The sequence below is a fragment of the Orcinus orca genome, chromosome 13 (assembly GCF_937001465.1).
Source record: "Orcinus orca chromosome 13, mOrcOrc1.1, whole genome shotgun sequence".
Taxonomy (NCBI): domain Eukaryota; kingdom Metazoa; phylum Chordata; class Mammalia; order Artiodactyla; family Delphinidae; genus Orcinus; species Orcinus orca.
The window spans coordinates 7,475,950-7,494,164 of NC_064571.1; the positions used below are offsets into that span (position 1 = coordinate 7,475,950).

The 18,215-nt window shown below is 40.9% G+C and overlaps 1 protein-coding gene across 26 annotated transcripts in view; it reads right to left on the bottom strand.

The window, feature by feature from the left end:
- The window catches only part of MRPL30 (mitochondrial ribosomal protein L30), a 123,034-nt gene that overhangs the window by 82,442 nt on the left and 22,377 nt on the right, over positions 1-18,215 (bottom strand). For 24 of the 26 annotated variants that reach the window (XR_007470973.1, XR_007470974.1, XR_007470989.1 and 21 more), the window contains exons 4-6: positions 11,317-11,463; positions 11,035-11,108; positions 10,773-10,956 (exon numbers count right to left, since the gene is read on the bottom strand). Coding sequence is in view for 1 of the 26 variants with exons in the window: in XM_012535957.3 (XP_012391411.2) it covers positions 10,824-10,956; positions 11,035-11,108; positions 11,317-11,463 (354 nt within the window). In the remaining 25 variants the exon portion in view is untranslated. Of the gene's footprint in view, positions 1-4,616; positions 5,602-10,733; positions 10,957-11,034; positions 11,109-11,316; positions 11,464-18,215 lie in introns of those variants that run through there. The other 2 variants (XR_004475655.2, XM_012535957.3) reach the window with 2 other exon arrangements.

The following is an 18,215-nucleotide window of genomic DNA, read 5'->3' on the forward strand; positions in this document are numbered from 1 at the left end:
ACGCAAAGCTGCTGTTGAAACAACAGGAGAGACCGATAGAGGACCTCCTTAATGGCAAAGTACATTAAATTATTAAAACTCACGATGATGAAGAAAACTGAGCCATAGCTGCTGTAGGTACGATATGGACCGTTTCGCTTAGACGTTCTTTGTTCTGTGTGCAGCTTCTTCCCTTTTCTGGGCCTGGCCTCAAAGTCTTGGCCTGTTCCCTTCTGGTGCAATGTGGGGGCCTGGAGCTGGGTCCAGAAACCTCCATGTGACCACTTTGCCGGAATTCCCAGTAGGCAAGTTCGGCCCTGAGGAGAGCAACTCTGCCCCGGCCAACACACACTCTCATTTCTCTGCCTAATTTTCAGCTGGTGTTTGAGAAGGAGGGAACTGGATGGGTGTTTTGGTGATCTACACAAGTTCGAGATTAAGGGAGCATCAGTGATAACCTCCCAAAGAGGGAAAAATGATCTCAGGTGTGAATAGTAACTATCGTGTTTGCACAGGGGCATAAACATTTTAGGCACCGGACACCCCAAGTCAGCACACAGATATGAGTCCACTTCGCAAAACTTTCAAATCAAGTCTTTCCCGTGAGATCAAATTCTTACGGACATGGCAGGGTTATGGATCTAATTCAATTGCATAATCGCTCAGGAAATGAGCCCTACTCTGGGGGCAAGCCCAGTGCTAGCAGGCGTCATCTGCCTCCCAGGTGCTAATAGTCTGGAGAGTAAGGAGGCCTACTTCCCAAACTAGGACGTCAAGGAATCTTAAAATTCATTGCTTTCCTCAACACTTTGGCAAAAGTAGGGGCCAGTCCAAGGTTCACCCCAGCAGCCTGGATTCACTGATAGCCTGGGCCTTAATATGCTAGGGGCAGAGGTCAAATGGTATAAAAAGGTTAAGTGGCTGTGTTCATGTCTGAAGGAAACATACTGTCACCATTACTAGCAATAAAAACAGTGATAGCTACTATCTCTGGGTACTGAATCAGTTGCTTTACATTTATTTCATTTAATTCCCATGATAAAAGTGCTATTATCATCCTCATTTAATGGATGAGAAAATGGATAAGACACAGCAAAATTAACTTGCCAAGTTCCCACAGCCAGTACTAGGGTTTGAACCCAGGGATGCCAGGCTCTGTAGCATGTGCCCTTAATCCCCGTGATGTCCTATGTGTGTAGTAACAGTGTTCTGTCTGCATCATGGATTCCCCAATTCCCACCTCTGCCCTCACAATTTCTAGTTGACCCCATAAGGTACGTACGTGGCTGATTAAATCTGCAGTATCTGCAGTCTGCAGTAACGCAAAGGGATCAAATGTTGGTTGGAAATTATTTCTTTCTCTGAATCTTTTCTTCCCTCATACGCCTCCTTCATTTTGTATGTAAAACAAAGGCCTACTCAGTTTCAGACATGTATAATGTGGCTAATTCTGAAATGTAAAATACAACAGCTTATAAACCCAAAGAAACCTTGTCCTCCCCCAACCCCTTCGATCAGTCACCCTGGAAACTTCCAGCATAATTTAAAACATTCTTCTTTTGGAATTGCCTAGGAAGCAATTTTAAATTATCACCCATGAAGGCAGATTACCTGTGAAGGTAGATGTGATACCTGGAAACCCCCAAAAGTTCTTTGGAGTCACATGCTGCAAAAAGCTAACACACAAAGAACCAGGTGATTAACCCGGGCAAGGTTGTTTTCATTCAAATGTAGAGGTTTAATGAGCCTGATTTAACTCAGATGGACACCACACTGGCCCAAAGGAAGAATTTCCAACCTGGTGGACTAAGTAGGATCTTCCCAGGGTGTTGACTCTGAAGAAAACATACTGAACTTTTATCATGGGAACTGAACGAGGAAATAAATATAAAGCAACTGATTCAGTGCCCAGAAACAGTAGCTATCATTGTTTTTATTGCTAGTCATGGTGACAGTATGTCTCCTTCAGTGCCCTCATGCAGATGGGCTCTTTAAAGCAGATGACATAGAGCACATACATCAAAACTTTCTTAATTGCACATCGCTACTAGTGAAGAATTTTTTTAAGGATACCCGAATATATTTGTTCATTTTACAAATTTCCTGTATCCTGATATTTTACATACGTTATGAAATATTACAAAAATATAAATTTGAAGGATTCGATGAGAAAACAAATGGAAACAGAATTTCCAGGACTTATTTCCCTCACCCCAGTGGACCACGCTCTCTCCCTTGGGTATGCAAACTCCATTTTGGAGACAGCACCCTCTCTCTTCTCCTGTCCTCCGGGGTCACTGCCTCTGAAAAGACTGAAGCAAAGGATCTTCGAAGGATGTTAGCCAACAAAGCCAGCATCCAAGAAGCTGGGAAATGGTTTTGTGTGGACTCAACGACCATTGCGGCCATCACCTCCTCCTGGGAGAGCCATGCTGGGCGGGTCCTCAGAGATGCCTGGGGAGATACAGGAAACGGATTTGGATTCGGGCTGATGCAGGTAGGACAGCAAAGCCGTGCAGGCTGGTTCAGTTGACTGTTGGATTTTGGCTGTAAAACATCACAGGAGGTTAAGGGACTGTTTTATTTTATAGCATGAAAATGATCCCAACTCGTACTCTGTGGCAGGTTTTAAGTGGGCAAAATGTGCCTTTCCAGGTCCCCTCTTTCAGGGCCTCTGCCCTGCACCTCTTCTACCCAATCCCAGCTCCCTCCCTGGGGCACCACCTCCCTCTGTGCTCCAGACAGGCTGTTGCTCCCTGAGAACCATCACTTTCCCACTTGCTTCCCCCATCAGACTGAACTGATGACCTGAGGAGAGCAGAGAGTGGCTTGGAGGTAACTTTTCTGAACAGCTGCCCCTTCCCTGGGTATTCCTGAAGACTCAAGGCCTTAATTCGATGACTGCGTTCCTTTTTTTCTTTTATTCATTTTAGTTCAGTTTTTTTCCCAGTTTTATTAAGATACAATTGACATACAACACTGTCTGTTTAAGGTGTACGGCATAATGATTTGACTTACACATACTGTGGAATGATTAAAAAGTTTAGTTAACATCCATCATCTCTTACGGATGCACACACACAAAAAAGAATTTAACGTGATGAGAATTTTTAGGATCTACTTTCTTACCAACTTTCAAAATACATCAACAGCAGTGTTAACTCTAGTCATCACATTGTACATTACTTCCCTAGTACTTGTCTTACAACTGGAAGTTTAGGCCTTTTGACCACTTTCATCCCATTCCCACTCCCCCACCTCTTGCCTATGGTAACAACAAATCTGGTCTCTTTTTCTATGACGTTTCTTTTTAGATTCCACATATGAGTGAGATCATATAGTATTAGTCTTGGTCTGACTTACTTCACTTAGCAAAATGCTGTCAAGGTCCATTCATGGTGTTGGAAATGACAGAATTTCCTTCTTTTTATGGCTGAATAATAGATATATATATTGAATATATATATAATGTATGTATGTATATATATACATGTATATGTATATCTATGCTACATTTGGTTTATCCATTCATCCATTGATAGACACTTAGGTTGTTTCCATGTCTTGGCTGTTGTTAAATAATGCTGTTATGAACGTGGGGTTACAGAATAGACCCCCAGAGACAAAGTGGTGTCTAGTTGGGGAACAAGAGCATGCTCTGGTGGGAGCTGGGGAGATGGTCCGCTAGGACTGTGGTCCAGGGGCCAGAAGGGCTCTGGTGTCAGAAACAAGCCCAGGGTTGATGGTGAACAAGGGGGAAGTGGGGAGGAGGTGGGTCTAAGGACAGAGAAGACCCTGGTAGCCAAGACGAAGAAGCCGGTGGGGATGAGTGGGAGTGAAAGAGGACAAGTGACAAGTATGAGGACACAGTGGCCAGGAGACTCCGGAGCAAAGTGGTAAGGCCAGCTGTGGGGGTGGGAATGCCAGTGAGAATGGAGGGGCCTTGGCAGAGAGGGCCCTGGCGGCAGAACAAGAGCCAGTGATGCGGTGGAAAAGTGTGGTGGGGGGCAGGGCCCGCCGGTGAGGAGGGAGACAGTGAGGGAGACCTGCCCGGAGCCTGGACGGCTGCAGTGAAGGGAAATGGGCCTGTGGAAGGCACTCCAGCAGAGGCTGGGAGACCTTGTAGTGCCCTCTGAGAAGGTGGAGGCTGGGGTTATGGGGGCTCAGAAAGAGGACCGTGAACGCTGAAGTGGGCACAGAGGATGCAGTATCTTCTCCAAGCTCCCCAAATAGCAGAATGCCAGCTTTGGAAGACAACCTGTATGTACATATATGAAAACACCTCACAGCCAGGATAACGACACACAGTGTGGTGACAGTTGCCCTTATCAAGGAGCTTGCCCGGAACTCCCTGGGGCTGCAGGGGACAGGGTACAAGCCTCAGTTAGGGCGGAACAGGGGCAAGGTCCTGGCAGGGGTAGCGGCACCTGACGGTTTCTCCTGTCCTGTTTCCTGCACCCCATTTCTCACCAAGGCTTTATCCCACATTCTCTTCCCTAGAGATTGCCCTGACATGTCAGGCCAAGCTGTCCTGAGGCCCTGGAATTGTACCAGCCTTCCTGGGAAAAAGGAACACAGAAAGCAGGGAAGTGATGGACCTCCTGCACAGAAGAGAAAGCAGGACTGGCACCGCTTTTTGTTTTTTTTTTTACAGCTTTATTGGAGTATAATTGCTTTACAATGGTGTGTCAGTTTCTGCTTTATAACAAATCCACTTGAGTTTTTTTCTGGCAAGCTCTCCAGGCTGGGAAAACAGCAGACTGGGTTACCTGTGGTGAAGGAAGGAGCAAAGAGATACTCTAAGGAGGTCGAGGCTGAGTAGAATGATCCTTAGCAGCTTAGACCCGAGAGCCACAAGAATTAGTATCGGGAGTGCAGGCTGGCCACAGACCACCAGACACACCTGGAGCTGGATAAGTTCCCTTTATTGCATCTCAGGAAAAGTCCTTTGGGGAGGACTTTAAAGGATCTGGGCTCTTATTAGATGATTTTGATGAGTGTTCAAAGAAGCATGGTTTGCTCTGGATTGGATGCTGTCAGGAAAAGAGAGATGGCTCTATGATTGGTGTCTTCATGAATCTCATCTAGAAGGTGAGAGGAATGAAGCGAGGCTAACGCTGTGTGATGAGAAGCAGCAGGCCCCACATTACCCAGAAGAGGGGACATGCCTCATTTTTCCGGCTTGAACAATGCTTGTGTTTTCGTCTGCGCTCGGATGTGATTACGGAGCGAGCTTGTCTTCGCCTTGATCCATCAGTTACAGAGCAGCTTCATCTGATGTTGGTGACCTGTGAAATTGCTTACGTTCAATAGGAAACACCTGTCAGTGCTGGGCCGGCTCCTAGACACACGGAGGCTTCCCAGGCCAGCTCCTGGCTGTCACAGCTGCTCCTCTCTGATGCCCCTCTTCAGCCAAAGGCAGACAAAGTCAGACCACAAGGCATCAATCCACGACGTCCAGATTTTCACTGGTCAAGATTTTGTCAGTTAAGACCAGGAGGATGTCCAGAGGGCATAGTCTTTGTTGGACTAGGGCCAGTTGTAGGATGCGTTGTTGAGTCACCTGATGTGCCGACGGCTGCACCGCAGCATTTAAGTTTTTGGACAGGATACACTGAGCAACTGTAACACAGGCAATGACCAGAAGCAAAAGGATCATGAGTCTTGTGACAAGACTTAAAGCCAGGGTCCCAGATTATAAAACCCAGGCCATGAAAACATGTCCCAGAATCCAGCTGGGTCTTTTAGAGAATCGGATGGATTTTTTGTTTATCCTAATATCCACAGTTGTGCTTGCCCTGTAGTTCATAAATGCAGCAAGAAGTACAAACTACCCTCCACCAGCTTAGAGGCAATCAAGGTGTTCAAAGGGGCCTTGAGCATCCTGTCCAGTCTTGTCAGAATCTTGTCGGGATTGTGTTGTTGGCAGGTAGGATGTGCAGTGGAAAAATCCTCAGTGGTATCTTGAAAATTACCCTACTAATGCTGGTTCAATACTATTGCCAATTTTTCTCTGCTTTATGGGTAATATCACTACTTTTTGATATTTTTAATATCACAATATTTGCTAAATTTCACTTTTTATCACGGTCACCTCCTTACATATAGAAAAGCATGTCAAAGCTCTTTAATTCACTTTCAATGTTATAGGGGCTCCTGTGATGGGCATTTGTTTCTAAAGCATTTCAATGTCATGGACTATCTCCAAATCATCTACCTATCCTATCAGTATATTTACTTTTGTGATTTGGCAGATCTGGGAGAGGGCATTGAATGGACACAATTTTTGAGAAAAGCTTATAATTCAAGGGTAAATTTGAGTCTGATGACACTTTTAATTTTACTTTCTAAGTATGAATAATCTACATACACAATTAAATCAGAGTTATCCAAGGGAGTCTTCAGAAGGTCAGTGCAGGGTATGCATAGTTCCCTGAGGCAAGCAATTATGGGCTGTTCCTTTGTGGGAGAGGGAAGGAGGTGGCTGGGTTTAGGGAGGGGCAGTGATGCGTGACGGAAAAGCACCAGTACTTCCTAGGTTAGGTGACTAGCTGAAAGATGCCGAGAGCTTACTGTCAATGGAAGAATCTATACAGTACAGCATGGGAAACCATTAAGATGAGTGGAGACCCCAGAACTAAACCAGCTGAAGTTTTCACACTTTTGTTGTCACTGCTGTGGTTCTTAGACAAGATGGATATATATATGTTTTGGCTACTGGAGCTAAAGAAAGACTGAAATAAGCAAAGGGTCTCTGGTGATTTCCATTTAACTGAAGCAGTTCCCTAGTGCCTGTTCAGATTTATAATAAAAGGAAAGGGGGTGGGGCAAGGGGAGGATCTGTGAATCCAGAACAATGGAGGAAACATTTGGAAGACAGTTTTATTGTACCAGTCTTTGTGTCCAAGGACTATGTTTCTTTTAACTTGAAAAACATATTCATTGAAAGATATTTAATAGACCTTACTTATATATAACTAACCTAGGAAGATCAACTCCTTTTTTAATTTGTCAGGATTGTTTTAACAGTAAGTTTGGTAGGGACTTCCCTGGTGGCGCAGTGGTTAAGAATCTGCCTGCCAACGCAGGGGACAGTTCGAGTCCGGGTCCCGGAAGATCCCACATGCCGCGGAGCAACTAAGCCCATGCGCCACAACTACTGACCCTGCACTCTAGAGCCCGTGACCCATAACTACTGAGCACATGTGCCACAGCTACTGAAGCCCGTGCGACTAGAGCCCGTGCTCCACAACAAGAGAAGCCACCACAATGAGAAGCCCACACACCACAATGAAGAGTAGCCCCTGCTCGCCGTACCTGGAGAAAGGCCGCGTGCAGCAACGAAGACCCAACGCAGCCAAAGTATAAATTAATTAATTAATTAAAAGAAAATAAGCTTGGTAGACAAAAATTCTCGCAATAGAATTGAAGTTTGGAGAACCTTTGGACAATCATTCCTATTGCCCTTACTTTTATGTGGTTAACAGCGAATCTTTATTTATGCCATCTAATGGCCACTTTAGAAAATCCACAGATAGTGCAGGCATAAAATTCATCCTAACAATTTTATTATTTTGAATCTAGGTATGATTTTGGGAAAGGCAAAATCAAGACTAGTTTTTATAGAAGACAAGATATGTGATAAGTACCCCAAAATAGGAAATAATTTGATGAAAAATACCTTAGTTTACCCAAATTCTATTTTTACTTTTATTTTACATTATTCATGCACAGATTGTAGTAATTACTAATATACATTTATATGCAAGTATTTAGGCATGTGTAAATATATTTAAGACATTTAAAGCTTATATTGAATACCTATAGATTTAAAACATAATTTATCAGTATATTAAATACAAAATGTACATATCACTAAATTTACCATGTTAATAAGCAGAAAATCATATCCATTATGTTAAATACATATTTGTATTTCTCTGTAATTACTGTGCCTGGTATAACTGTTTATATTCTCTTGAAGTGATCAACTATTTTTCTTTTCTCCAGAAAATAAAGAAAATTAGAGAACAGAGAATGAATTGTTTGGCTATTTTTTTCTCCATGAGCACTCATTTCATATCATTTTAATAATTTTGAGGGAAAAAGAAACATAATATTATTCAAAGGCATTTTCATCATTTGTTAATGGATTGCCATTCTGAGAAATAAGGGTAAAAATTTTATTTAGTGACTAATGTTTTGTATCAGTTTCTTATTTAGAAACTGTCCAGACTTCCAGTTTTAATTAATTGTTTACCAAGGTCTTAAAGCTGAGAAAAGTTTAAATGTATAAAATAGATTTTGACACATATACATAAAAAGAGAGCGACAGATGGTTTAGACAGTAACTTGGACCCTTGATATTTTTATCAAGCTGTGTGATCAAAAAGCCAGTACTTAATACTCCTCAAAGTATAGAAAGGAAGGAGAGGATATTAAATATCCTCTATATCACATAAAATCGTCTTTTATTTTTTAATGAAAAACAAGACAAATAATGTCTGCATGGAGGGTTCTTCACTTTTTTGTTCTTTTTTGCTCTAAAGTACCTCCCAAACATACAATCTTGCTCGTGTCAAAAGCTCCCTAAAATGGCCAGTGCAATTCCAACTTGTCCTTGGTGAAACTGTGACAGTTAGAATGATAAGCATACTAGTTAGTACTGTTAACAAGAAAAGATGAAGAAAACATGTGTTTGGCCTGAAAGAGGCACCATTTAGATTGAGAAGACCTTGAGAACTGGAATGGCCCTTAAAAAGAGTGCTTGGGTAACTTTTGTCTCCCCTGAGCCTGACCAAAGGCCAATGGTCACCAAGGAGTGGCCAGAAAAACCTGAAATAAAGCAATTCTCTGAGACACAAAGACAGGACAGAAGAAGTCCTTGTAAGGTTTGAAATGATGGGAGGCAAAGGAGTACCATTCTGGGGAATCCCCTGGGTGCAACTTAAGGATGGACTGACTGGGTTTGGCAGGTCGACTTTACAGAGGCCTCCCTGATCCTGGCCCCTGGTGGTCACACCTTTGTGGAATTCCCCTCTTCCTTGAGTGTGAGCTGGACCTGTAACTTGCTTCTAACCAATGGAATGCAACAGAGGAGACAGAATCTAGGCCACTGCATTTATATGATTATCTAAGAGGGTAGCACCCATCTTGCTAAAGTCTCTCACTCCAGTATTGGTTTTGAAGAAACAACTTGCCATGAATTTTATAACCACAAGGAAATGACTTCTGCCAACAACCTGGGAGAGCTTGGAAGCAGATACCTGCCCTGTTAAGGATCTGAGGAGAACCCAGCTTTGGCTGATGCCTTTTTTGAAGCCTTGTGAGACCCTAAGCAGATTAGCGGGCTAAGCTGTGCCCAGAGTCCTGACCGAGAGAAACAGCAGGGTGATGAGCATGTGTGGTTTTAAGCGGCTGAGACTGTGGTAATATGTTACGTGACAACAGAAAACAAATGCTCTAGCCTATGCTCACCTCCCTACAGGCTTTTCCTCTTCTGGGCAATTTCACTTCTAAATATCCAACTTATCATTCAGATATTTTCCTCTAGTCATGAGCAACAGGTTAAAATTACTTACCAAAACTTTATGAGACTCTTTGGGTAAAAATTAACCAATGGTCTTTTCCCCGTTTTAAACATTAATATTAGCCTAGTAAAAGAGGCAGCAAAACATTAGCAGGGGCTGCTTTTATCAATATTTATACAGCTGGCCTCAATCCAACTCCAGCAAGGACAGCTTCTGTTGAGGCATACAGGTCTCTCTCCAGTTAGACCCAGCCCTTCGAAGTTAGTGTCCTTCTGCTTTATATCCTCTCCAGGCCGTACATATACTGGATATTCAATAATTGTGGAATTGAAAGTGTGATTACCCTGAAGCTTATTAATTAATGATATCTGGCTTCACTTCACACAGCACTTCTACGTGATGCCAAAACTCTATGACAGGACAGATGCTGGGACCATAGGCAGTGAGTATGCCAATGTCACTGCTGCCTGAGCCAAATTTTACGAGACAAGGAAAATAAAGGGCAGCGAGAACTCTGAGTCCTCAGCATCAACTTCAGTTAGCTGCCACAGAATTTCCCGGTACTGAACCTCTCTTAAAATTCTTACTTCTCCCCACCCCTCAAGGTATCTGAAATAGAATAAAAGGAAATAAAACAACTTTTCCTAAATGATTTCTCCCTTCTCTTTTTTCTTTTAAATAGCAACCTCAACTGTTGGCAGAGGTTTCTAGGAATTCAAGGAACATCAATAAAGTTTAGGCCAAATGAGGTTTATAATTAGAAAACAGATACTATTTTGGGTATTGAATTTAAGGATAAAATGAAGCCAAGTCCACATACCTATTTATAGACACCACAGCACAGAGCAGCCGGTCCAGCTGCACCCAGTGTCTAATGCTTCTGGCTGAATCTCTGCTCTCCAGGGGAACAGACTAAGCTCCTTTAGGGCAGGGACCACATTCTGGTCAGCTCTGGATTTCTCCAACACATAACACACTCTTCACTCAAAGGGCCACTCATAGAATGTGATGAATTCAATTAAACGAGAAAACATTTTTTTTAAAACGTTAACGACGATTGCTAAGGTGACATCTGAACCCACATGTTCAAACATTGCCATCCTTACCCATTTTCCAGTGAAACTACTGGAGGGAAAGGGGACAGAATTAAACCAATTAATAGCACTAAAACCTCCAAGCCTACACCAAGGAAGAATCACACCATGTTTAGCCAGTGAAAATGACTAGAATTTAAAACATATTTTAATGAGAACACTTTCTCACCATCTTGAAATAGAAATGACTTGCACTTTTTACTCTGAAGCCGCGAGGCCATCAGGACTTTTTCACTTCCTGGTCCGTGGGGTTCTGAAGCCACCCCACCACCAGCTCTCCAGTGCTCTTGAGGCACGTGCTGGACATGTCCTCCTCTCTTGGGAGACCCTGCGGCAGCCTCAGGGGCTTGATTCTGTGACATAAGGGAATGCTTTTAGAGCTATACTAGGTAACACGTTTTAAGAAACTGCTGGAATAACAAACAACAAACCTTATCAAATGTTTAACCACTTTCAGTTTTGCATTCACCGAAGGGATATTCTTGTGAACTTGAGGAGTATGTGCCTACAAACAAAGGAAACAATGTTATGGATCAATTTCAAAAGCACAGATGGTCCCATGTTACAGGAAAAGGTTCAGGTGTAGGCTCATTCTGTCTAAATCAAACTTCCAAATATATTACGGGAAATCATACATTTAAACAAAAGTTTTAAAAGTGGAAAATTTAAAGCAAATTTAAACAACACTAAAGATGACTAAAATAGTTACGTACTTTCTGTAACCCAAGCATCTTTATTATATCTTTCTCCCAATATGGACGTCTTTTTGTACTTTTTATTCTGGTAACAATATGCAGTTTATGAGGCTGCTGGGGATCCCCACCATATTTTTCATGATCTTCAGGTGAAGGTTGAAAAACCTGGAAAGGAAGAATTATAAACGGTAAATTTTCAATTTCCACAGCTTCTAGGTGCTTCCTTTATTTTTTTTTCCTTAAAAAAACTTCAAACAACTACATAATGATTTCATCCCTAATAGTTTATAATCCTCACCTTCAAATTGAACATTTCTACCAGTCTGATTACTCAGGTAGATGGAGTCTAAGAATTTCATACTCTAAGAAAAATACCACACAGGTAAGGGTTTGTTTTGTTTTGCTTTTATTAAGAGAAAAGCAGGAGCAACCAGATGACACTAAAGAGTTCAAATGTCAAGAGAATATGTTGCATTATATGAGCTGGGCCTTGGGCTGCACCCCCTCCCCCATTCAAGTAGGGGGACAAACAAAAACTTACAATGACAATAACACATGAGTATTATAAAAAGTACGTATTCACTGCAACCCCGAATAAGGATGTTATGTATAAGACTATTTGTAATACTGAAATTTTTTTTTTTTTTTTTTTTGCGGTACGTGGGCCTCTCACTGTTGTGGCCTCTCCCGTTGCGGAGCACAGGCTCCGGACATGCAGGCTCAGCGGCCATGGCTCATGAGCCCAGCCGCTCCGCGGCACGTGGGATCTTCCCGGACCGGGGCACAAACCCGTATCCCCTGCATCGGCAGGCGGGCTCCCAACCACTGCGCCACCGGGGAAGCCCAATACTGAAAAATTTAAAGGCCACATCTATATTCCTCAAGAGAATAGCTAAATAAATTATGAGGCATACATTCTAAATAAAACTAAAAATAATATAACTAAATAAGATATGATGCAAATAAATCATGATGAATCCTACTGGCTATAATGCTACCATTAAAACAAATAAAGTTTACTATCTTTGTAAGTACTAACATTGAAGGTCATAATATATTGAGCAAGAAAACCAAATTTCCACACCACTGTGTAACAGGATCTTGTATTTGTTTCATCTACACCATGATGAGTGTGTATATATGATATATTCTGTAACTACTAATTCTAAGAATATGATCCTAAATTCTATTTTTTGTTTTTAACATCTTTATTAGAGTATAATTGCTTTACAATGGTGTGTTAGTTTCTGCTTTATAAGAAAGTGAATCACCTATACATATACATATATCCCCATATCTCTTCCCTCTTGCGTCTCCCTCCCACCCTCCCTATCCCACCCATCTAGGTGGTCACAAAGCACCAAGCTGATCTCCCTGTGCTATGCAGCTGCTTCCCACTAGCTATGTATTTTACATTTGGTAGTGTATATATGTCCATGCCACTCACTTCATCTCAGCTTACCCCTCCCCGTCCCCGCATCTTCAAGTCCATTCTCTATGTCTGCGTAGTTATTCCTGTCCTGCCCCTAGGTTCTTCAAAACCTTTTTTCTTTTTAGATTCCATATATATATGTTAGCATACGGTATGTGTTTATCTCTTTCTGACTTACTTCACTCTGCATGACAGTCTCTAGGTCCACCCACCTCACTACAAATAACTCAATTTCGTTTCTTTTTATGGCTGAGTAATATTCCATTGTATATATGTGCCACATCTTCTTTATCCATTCACCTATTGATGGACACTTAGGTTGCGTCAATGTTCTGGCTATTTTAAATAGAGCTGCAATGAACATTTTGGTACATGACTCTTTTTGAATTATGGTTTTCTCAGGGTATATGCTCAGTAGTGGGATTGCTGGATCATATGGTAATTCTATTTTTAGTTTTTTAAGGAACCGCCATACTGTTCTCCACAGTGACTGTATCAATTTACATTCCCACCAACAGCGCAAGATGGTTCCCTTTCCTCCACACCCTTTCCAGCATTTATTGTTTGTAGATTATTTGATGATGGCCATTCTGACTGGTGTGAGGTGATACCTCATTGTAGTTTTGATTTTCATTTCTCTAATGATTAGTGATGCTGAGCATTCTTTCTTGTGTGTGTTGGCAATCTGTATATCTTCTTTGGTCTACTTAGGTCTTCTGCCCATTTTTGGATTGGATTGCTTGTTTTTTTTGATATCACACTGCATGAGCTACTTGTATATTTTGGAGATTAATCCTTTGTCAGCTGCTTCATTTGCAAGTATTTTCTCCCATTCTGAGGGTTGCCTTTTCATCTTGTTTATATTTTCCTTTGCTGTGCAAAAGCTTTTAAGTTTCATTAGGTCCCATTTGTTTAGTTTTGTTTTTATGTCCATTTCTCTAGGAGCTGGGTCAAAAAGGATCTTGCTGTGATTTATGTCATAGAGTGTTCTATGTTTTCCTGTAAGAGTTTTATAGTGTCTGGCCTTACATTTAGGTGTTTAATCCATTTTGAGTTTATTTTTGTGTATGGTATTAGGGAGTATTCTAGTTTCATTCTTTTACATGTAGCTGTCCAGTTTTCCCAGCACCACTTATTTAAGAGGCTTTCTTTTCTCCATTGTATAGTCTCACCTCCTTTATCAAAAATAAGGTGACCATATGTGTGTGGGTTTATCTCTGGGCTTTCTATCCTGTGCCGTTGATCTATATTTCTGTTTTTGTGCCAGTACCATATTGTCTTGATTACTGTAGCTTTGTAGTATAGTCTGAGGCCCAGGAGCCTGATTCCTCCAGCTCCGTTTTTCTTTCTCAAGACTGCTTTGGCTACTCGGGGTCTTTTGTGTTTCCATACAACTTGTGAAATTTTTTGTTCTACTTCTGTGAAAAATGCCATTGGTAGTTTGATAGGGATTTCATTGAACCTGTAGATTCCTTTGAGTAGTATAGTCATTTTCACAATATTGATTCTTTCATTCCAAGAACATGGTATATCTCTCCATCTGTTTGTATCATCTTTAAATTCTTTCAACAGTGTCTTATAGTTTTCTGCATACAGGTCTTTTGTCTCCTTAGGTAGGTTTATTCCATGGTATTTTACTCTTTCTGTTGCAATGGTAAATGGGAGTGTTTCCTTAATTTCTCTTTCAGATTTTTCATCATTAGTATATAGGAATGCAAGAGATTTCTGTGCATTAATTTTGTATCGTGCTACTTTACCAAATTCATTGATTAGCTCTAGTAGTTTTCTGGTAGCATGTTTAGGATTCTCTATGTATAGTATCATGTCATCTGCAAACAGTGACAGCTTTACTTCTTTTATATTTGGATTCCTTTTATTTCTTTTTCTTCTCTGATTGCTGTGGCTAAAACTTCGAAAACTATGTTGAATAATAGTGGTGAGAGTGGACAACCTTGTCTTGTTCCTGATCTTAGGGGAAATGGTTTCAGTTTTTCACCACTGAGAACGATGTTGGCTGTGGGCTTGTCATATATGGCCTTTATTATGTTGAGGTAAGTTCCCTCTATGCCTACTTACTGGAGGATTTTTATCATAAACGGGTGTTGAGTTTTGTCAAAAGCTTTTTCTGCATCTATTGAGATGAGCATATGATCTTTATCCTTCAATTAGTTAATATGGTGTATCACACTGGTTGATTTGCATATATTGAAGAATCCTTGCATTCCCGGGATAAACCCCACTTGATCATGGTGTATGATCCTTTTAATGTACTGTTGGATTCTGTTTGCTAGTATTTTGTTGAGGATTTTTGCATCTATGTTCATCAGTGATATTGGTCTTTAATTTTCTTTTTTTGTAGTGTCTTTGTCTGGTTTTGGTATCAGGTTGATGGTGGCCTCATGGAATGAGTTTGGGAATGTTCCTTCCTCCACAATTTTTGGAAGAGTTTGAGAAGGATAGGTGTTAGCTCTTCTCTAAATGTTTGATAGAATTCACCTGTGAAGCCATCTGGTCCTGGACTTTCGTTTGTTGGAACATTTTTAATCACAGTTTCAATTTCATTACTTGTGGTTGGTCAGTTCATATTTTCTATTTCTTCCTGGTTCAGTCTTGGAAGGTTATACCTTGCTAAGAATTTGTCCATTTCTTCCAGGTTGTCCATTTTATTGGCATATAGTTGCTTGTAGCAATCTCTCATGATCCTTTGTATTTCTGCAGTGTCAGTTGTTACTTCTTTTTCATTTCTAATTCTGTTGATTTGAGTCTTTTCCCTTTTTTTCTTGATGAGTCTGGCTAATGGTTAATCAATTTTGTTTATCTTCTCAAAGAACCAGCTTTTAGTTTTACTGACATTTGCTACTGTTTCCTTCATTTCTTTTTCATTTCTTTCTGATCTGATCTTTATGATTTCTTTTCTTCTGCTAACTTTGGGGTTTTTTTGTTCTTCTTTCTCTAACTGCTTTAAGTGTAAGGTTAGGTTGTTTATTTGAGATGTTTCTTGTTTCTTGAGGTAGGATTGTATTGTTATAAACTTCCCTCTTAGAACCTCTTTTGCTGCATCCCATAGGTTTTGGGTCGTGTTTTCATTATCATTTGTTTCTAGGTATTTTTTGATTTCCTCTTTAATTTCTTCAGTGATCTCTTGGTTATTAAGTAGTGTAATGTTTAGCCTCCAAGTGTTCGTATTTTTTAGATTTCTTCTTGTAATTGACATCTAGTCTCATAGCTTTGTGGTCAGAAAAGATACTGATACAATTTCAATTTTCTTAAATTTACCAAGGCTTGATATGTGACCCAATATATGATCTATCCTGGAGAATGTGCCATGAGCACTTGAGAAGAAAGTGTATTCTGTTGTTTTTGGATGGAATGTCCTATAAATATCAACTAAGTCCATCTTGTTTAATGTATCATTTAAAGCTTGTGTTTTCTTATTTATTTTCATTTTGGATGATCTGTCCATTGGTGAGAGTGGGGTGTTAAAGTCCCCTACTATGATTGTGTTACTGTCGATTTCCCCTTTTATGGCTGTTAGTATTTGCCTTATGCATTGAGGTGCTCCTATGTTGGGTGCATAAATATTTACACTTGTTATATCTTCTTCTCGGATTGATCCGTTGATCATTATGTAGTGTTCTTCTTTGTCTCTTATAATAGTCTTTATTTTAAAGTCTATTTTGTCTGATATGAGAATTGCTACTCCAGCTTTCTTTTGATTTCCATTTGCATGGAATATCTTTTTCCATCCCCTCACTTTCAATCTGTATGTGTCCCTAGGTCTCAAGTGGGTCTCTTGTAGACAGCATATATACAGGTCTTGTTTCTGTAACCATTCAGCCAGTCTGTGTCTTTTGGTTGGAGCATTTAATCCATTTACATTTAAGATAGTTATTGATATGTATGTTCCTATTCCCATTTTCTTAATTGTTTTGGGTTTGTTATTGTAAGTCTTTTTCTTTTCTTGTGTTTCCTGCCTAGAGAAGTTCCTTTAGCATTTGTTGTAAAGCTGGTTTGGTGGTGCTGAATTCTCTTAGCTTTTGCTTGTCTGTAAAGGCTTTAATTTCTCTGTCGAATCTTAATGAGATCCTTGCTGGATAGAATAATTTTGGTTGTAGGTTTTTCCCTTTCATCACTTTAAATATGTCCTGCCAGTCCCTTCTGGCTTGCAGAGTTTCTGCTGAAAGATCAGCTGTTAACCTTATGGGGATTCCCTTGTATGTTATTTGTTGTTTTTCCTTTGCTGCTTTTTTTTCTCTTTGTATTTAATTTTTGACATTTTGATTAATTTGTGTCTTGGTGTGTTTCTCCGTGGATTTATCCTGTATGGGACTGTCTGTGCTTCCTGGAGTTGATTGACTATTTCCTTTCCCATATTAGGGAAGTTTTCAACTATAATCTCTTCAAATATTTTCTCAGTCCCTTTCTTTTTCTCTTGTTCTTCTGGGACCCCTATAATTTGAATGTTGGTGAGTTTAATGTTGTCCCAGAGGTCTCTGAGACTGTCCTCAATTCTTTTCATCCTTTTTTTCTTTATTCTGCTCTGCAGTAGCTATTTCCACTATTTTATCTTCGAGGTCACTTATCTGTTCTTCTGCCTCAGTTATTGTGCTATTGATTCCTTCTAGAGAATTTTTAATTTCATTTATTGTGCTGTTCATCTTGTTTGTTTGCTCTTTAGTTCTTCCAGGTCCTTGTTAAACGTTTCTTGTATTTTCTCTATTCTACTTCCAAGATTTTGGATCATCTTTACTATCATTATTCTGAATTCTTTTTCAGGTAGGCTGCCTATTTCCTCTTCATTTGTTTGGTCTGGTGGGTTTTCACCTTGCTCCTTCATCTGCTGTGTGTTTCTCTGTCTTCTAATTTTGCTTAACTTACTGTGTTTGGGGTCTCCTTTTTGCAGGCTACAGGTTAGTAGTTCCCATTGTTTTTGGTGTCTGCCCCCAGTGGCTAAGGTTGGTTCAGTGGGTTGTGTAGGCTTCCTGGTGGAGGGGACTGTTGCCTGTGTTCTGGTGGATGAGGCTGGATCTTGTCTTTCTGGAGGGCAGGACCATGTCCGGTGGTGTGTTTTGGGGTGTCTGTGACCTTATTATGATTTTAGGCAGCCTCTCTGCTAATGGGTGCAGTTGTGTTCCTGTCTTGCTAGTTATTTGGCATAGGGTGTCCAGCACTGTAGCTTGCTGGTTGTTGAGTGGAGCTGGGTGTTAGGTTTGAGACGGAGATCTCTGGGAGAGCTCTCGCCACTTGATATTACATGGAGCCGGGAGGTCTCTAGTGGACCAATGTCCTGAACTCGGCTCTCCCAACTCAGAGGTACAGGCATGACACCTGGCCGGAGCACGAAGGCCCTGTCAGCCACACGGCCAGTTACGTGGGGAGTTTCTTGCCTTTTGGGAAGTCTGAGGTCTTCTGCCAGCGTTCAGTAGGTGTTCTGTAGGAGTTGTTCCACATGTAGATGTATTTCTGATGTATTTGTGGGGAGGAA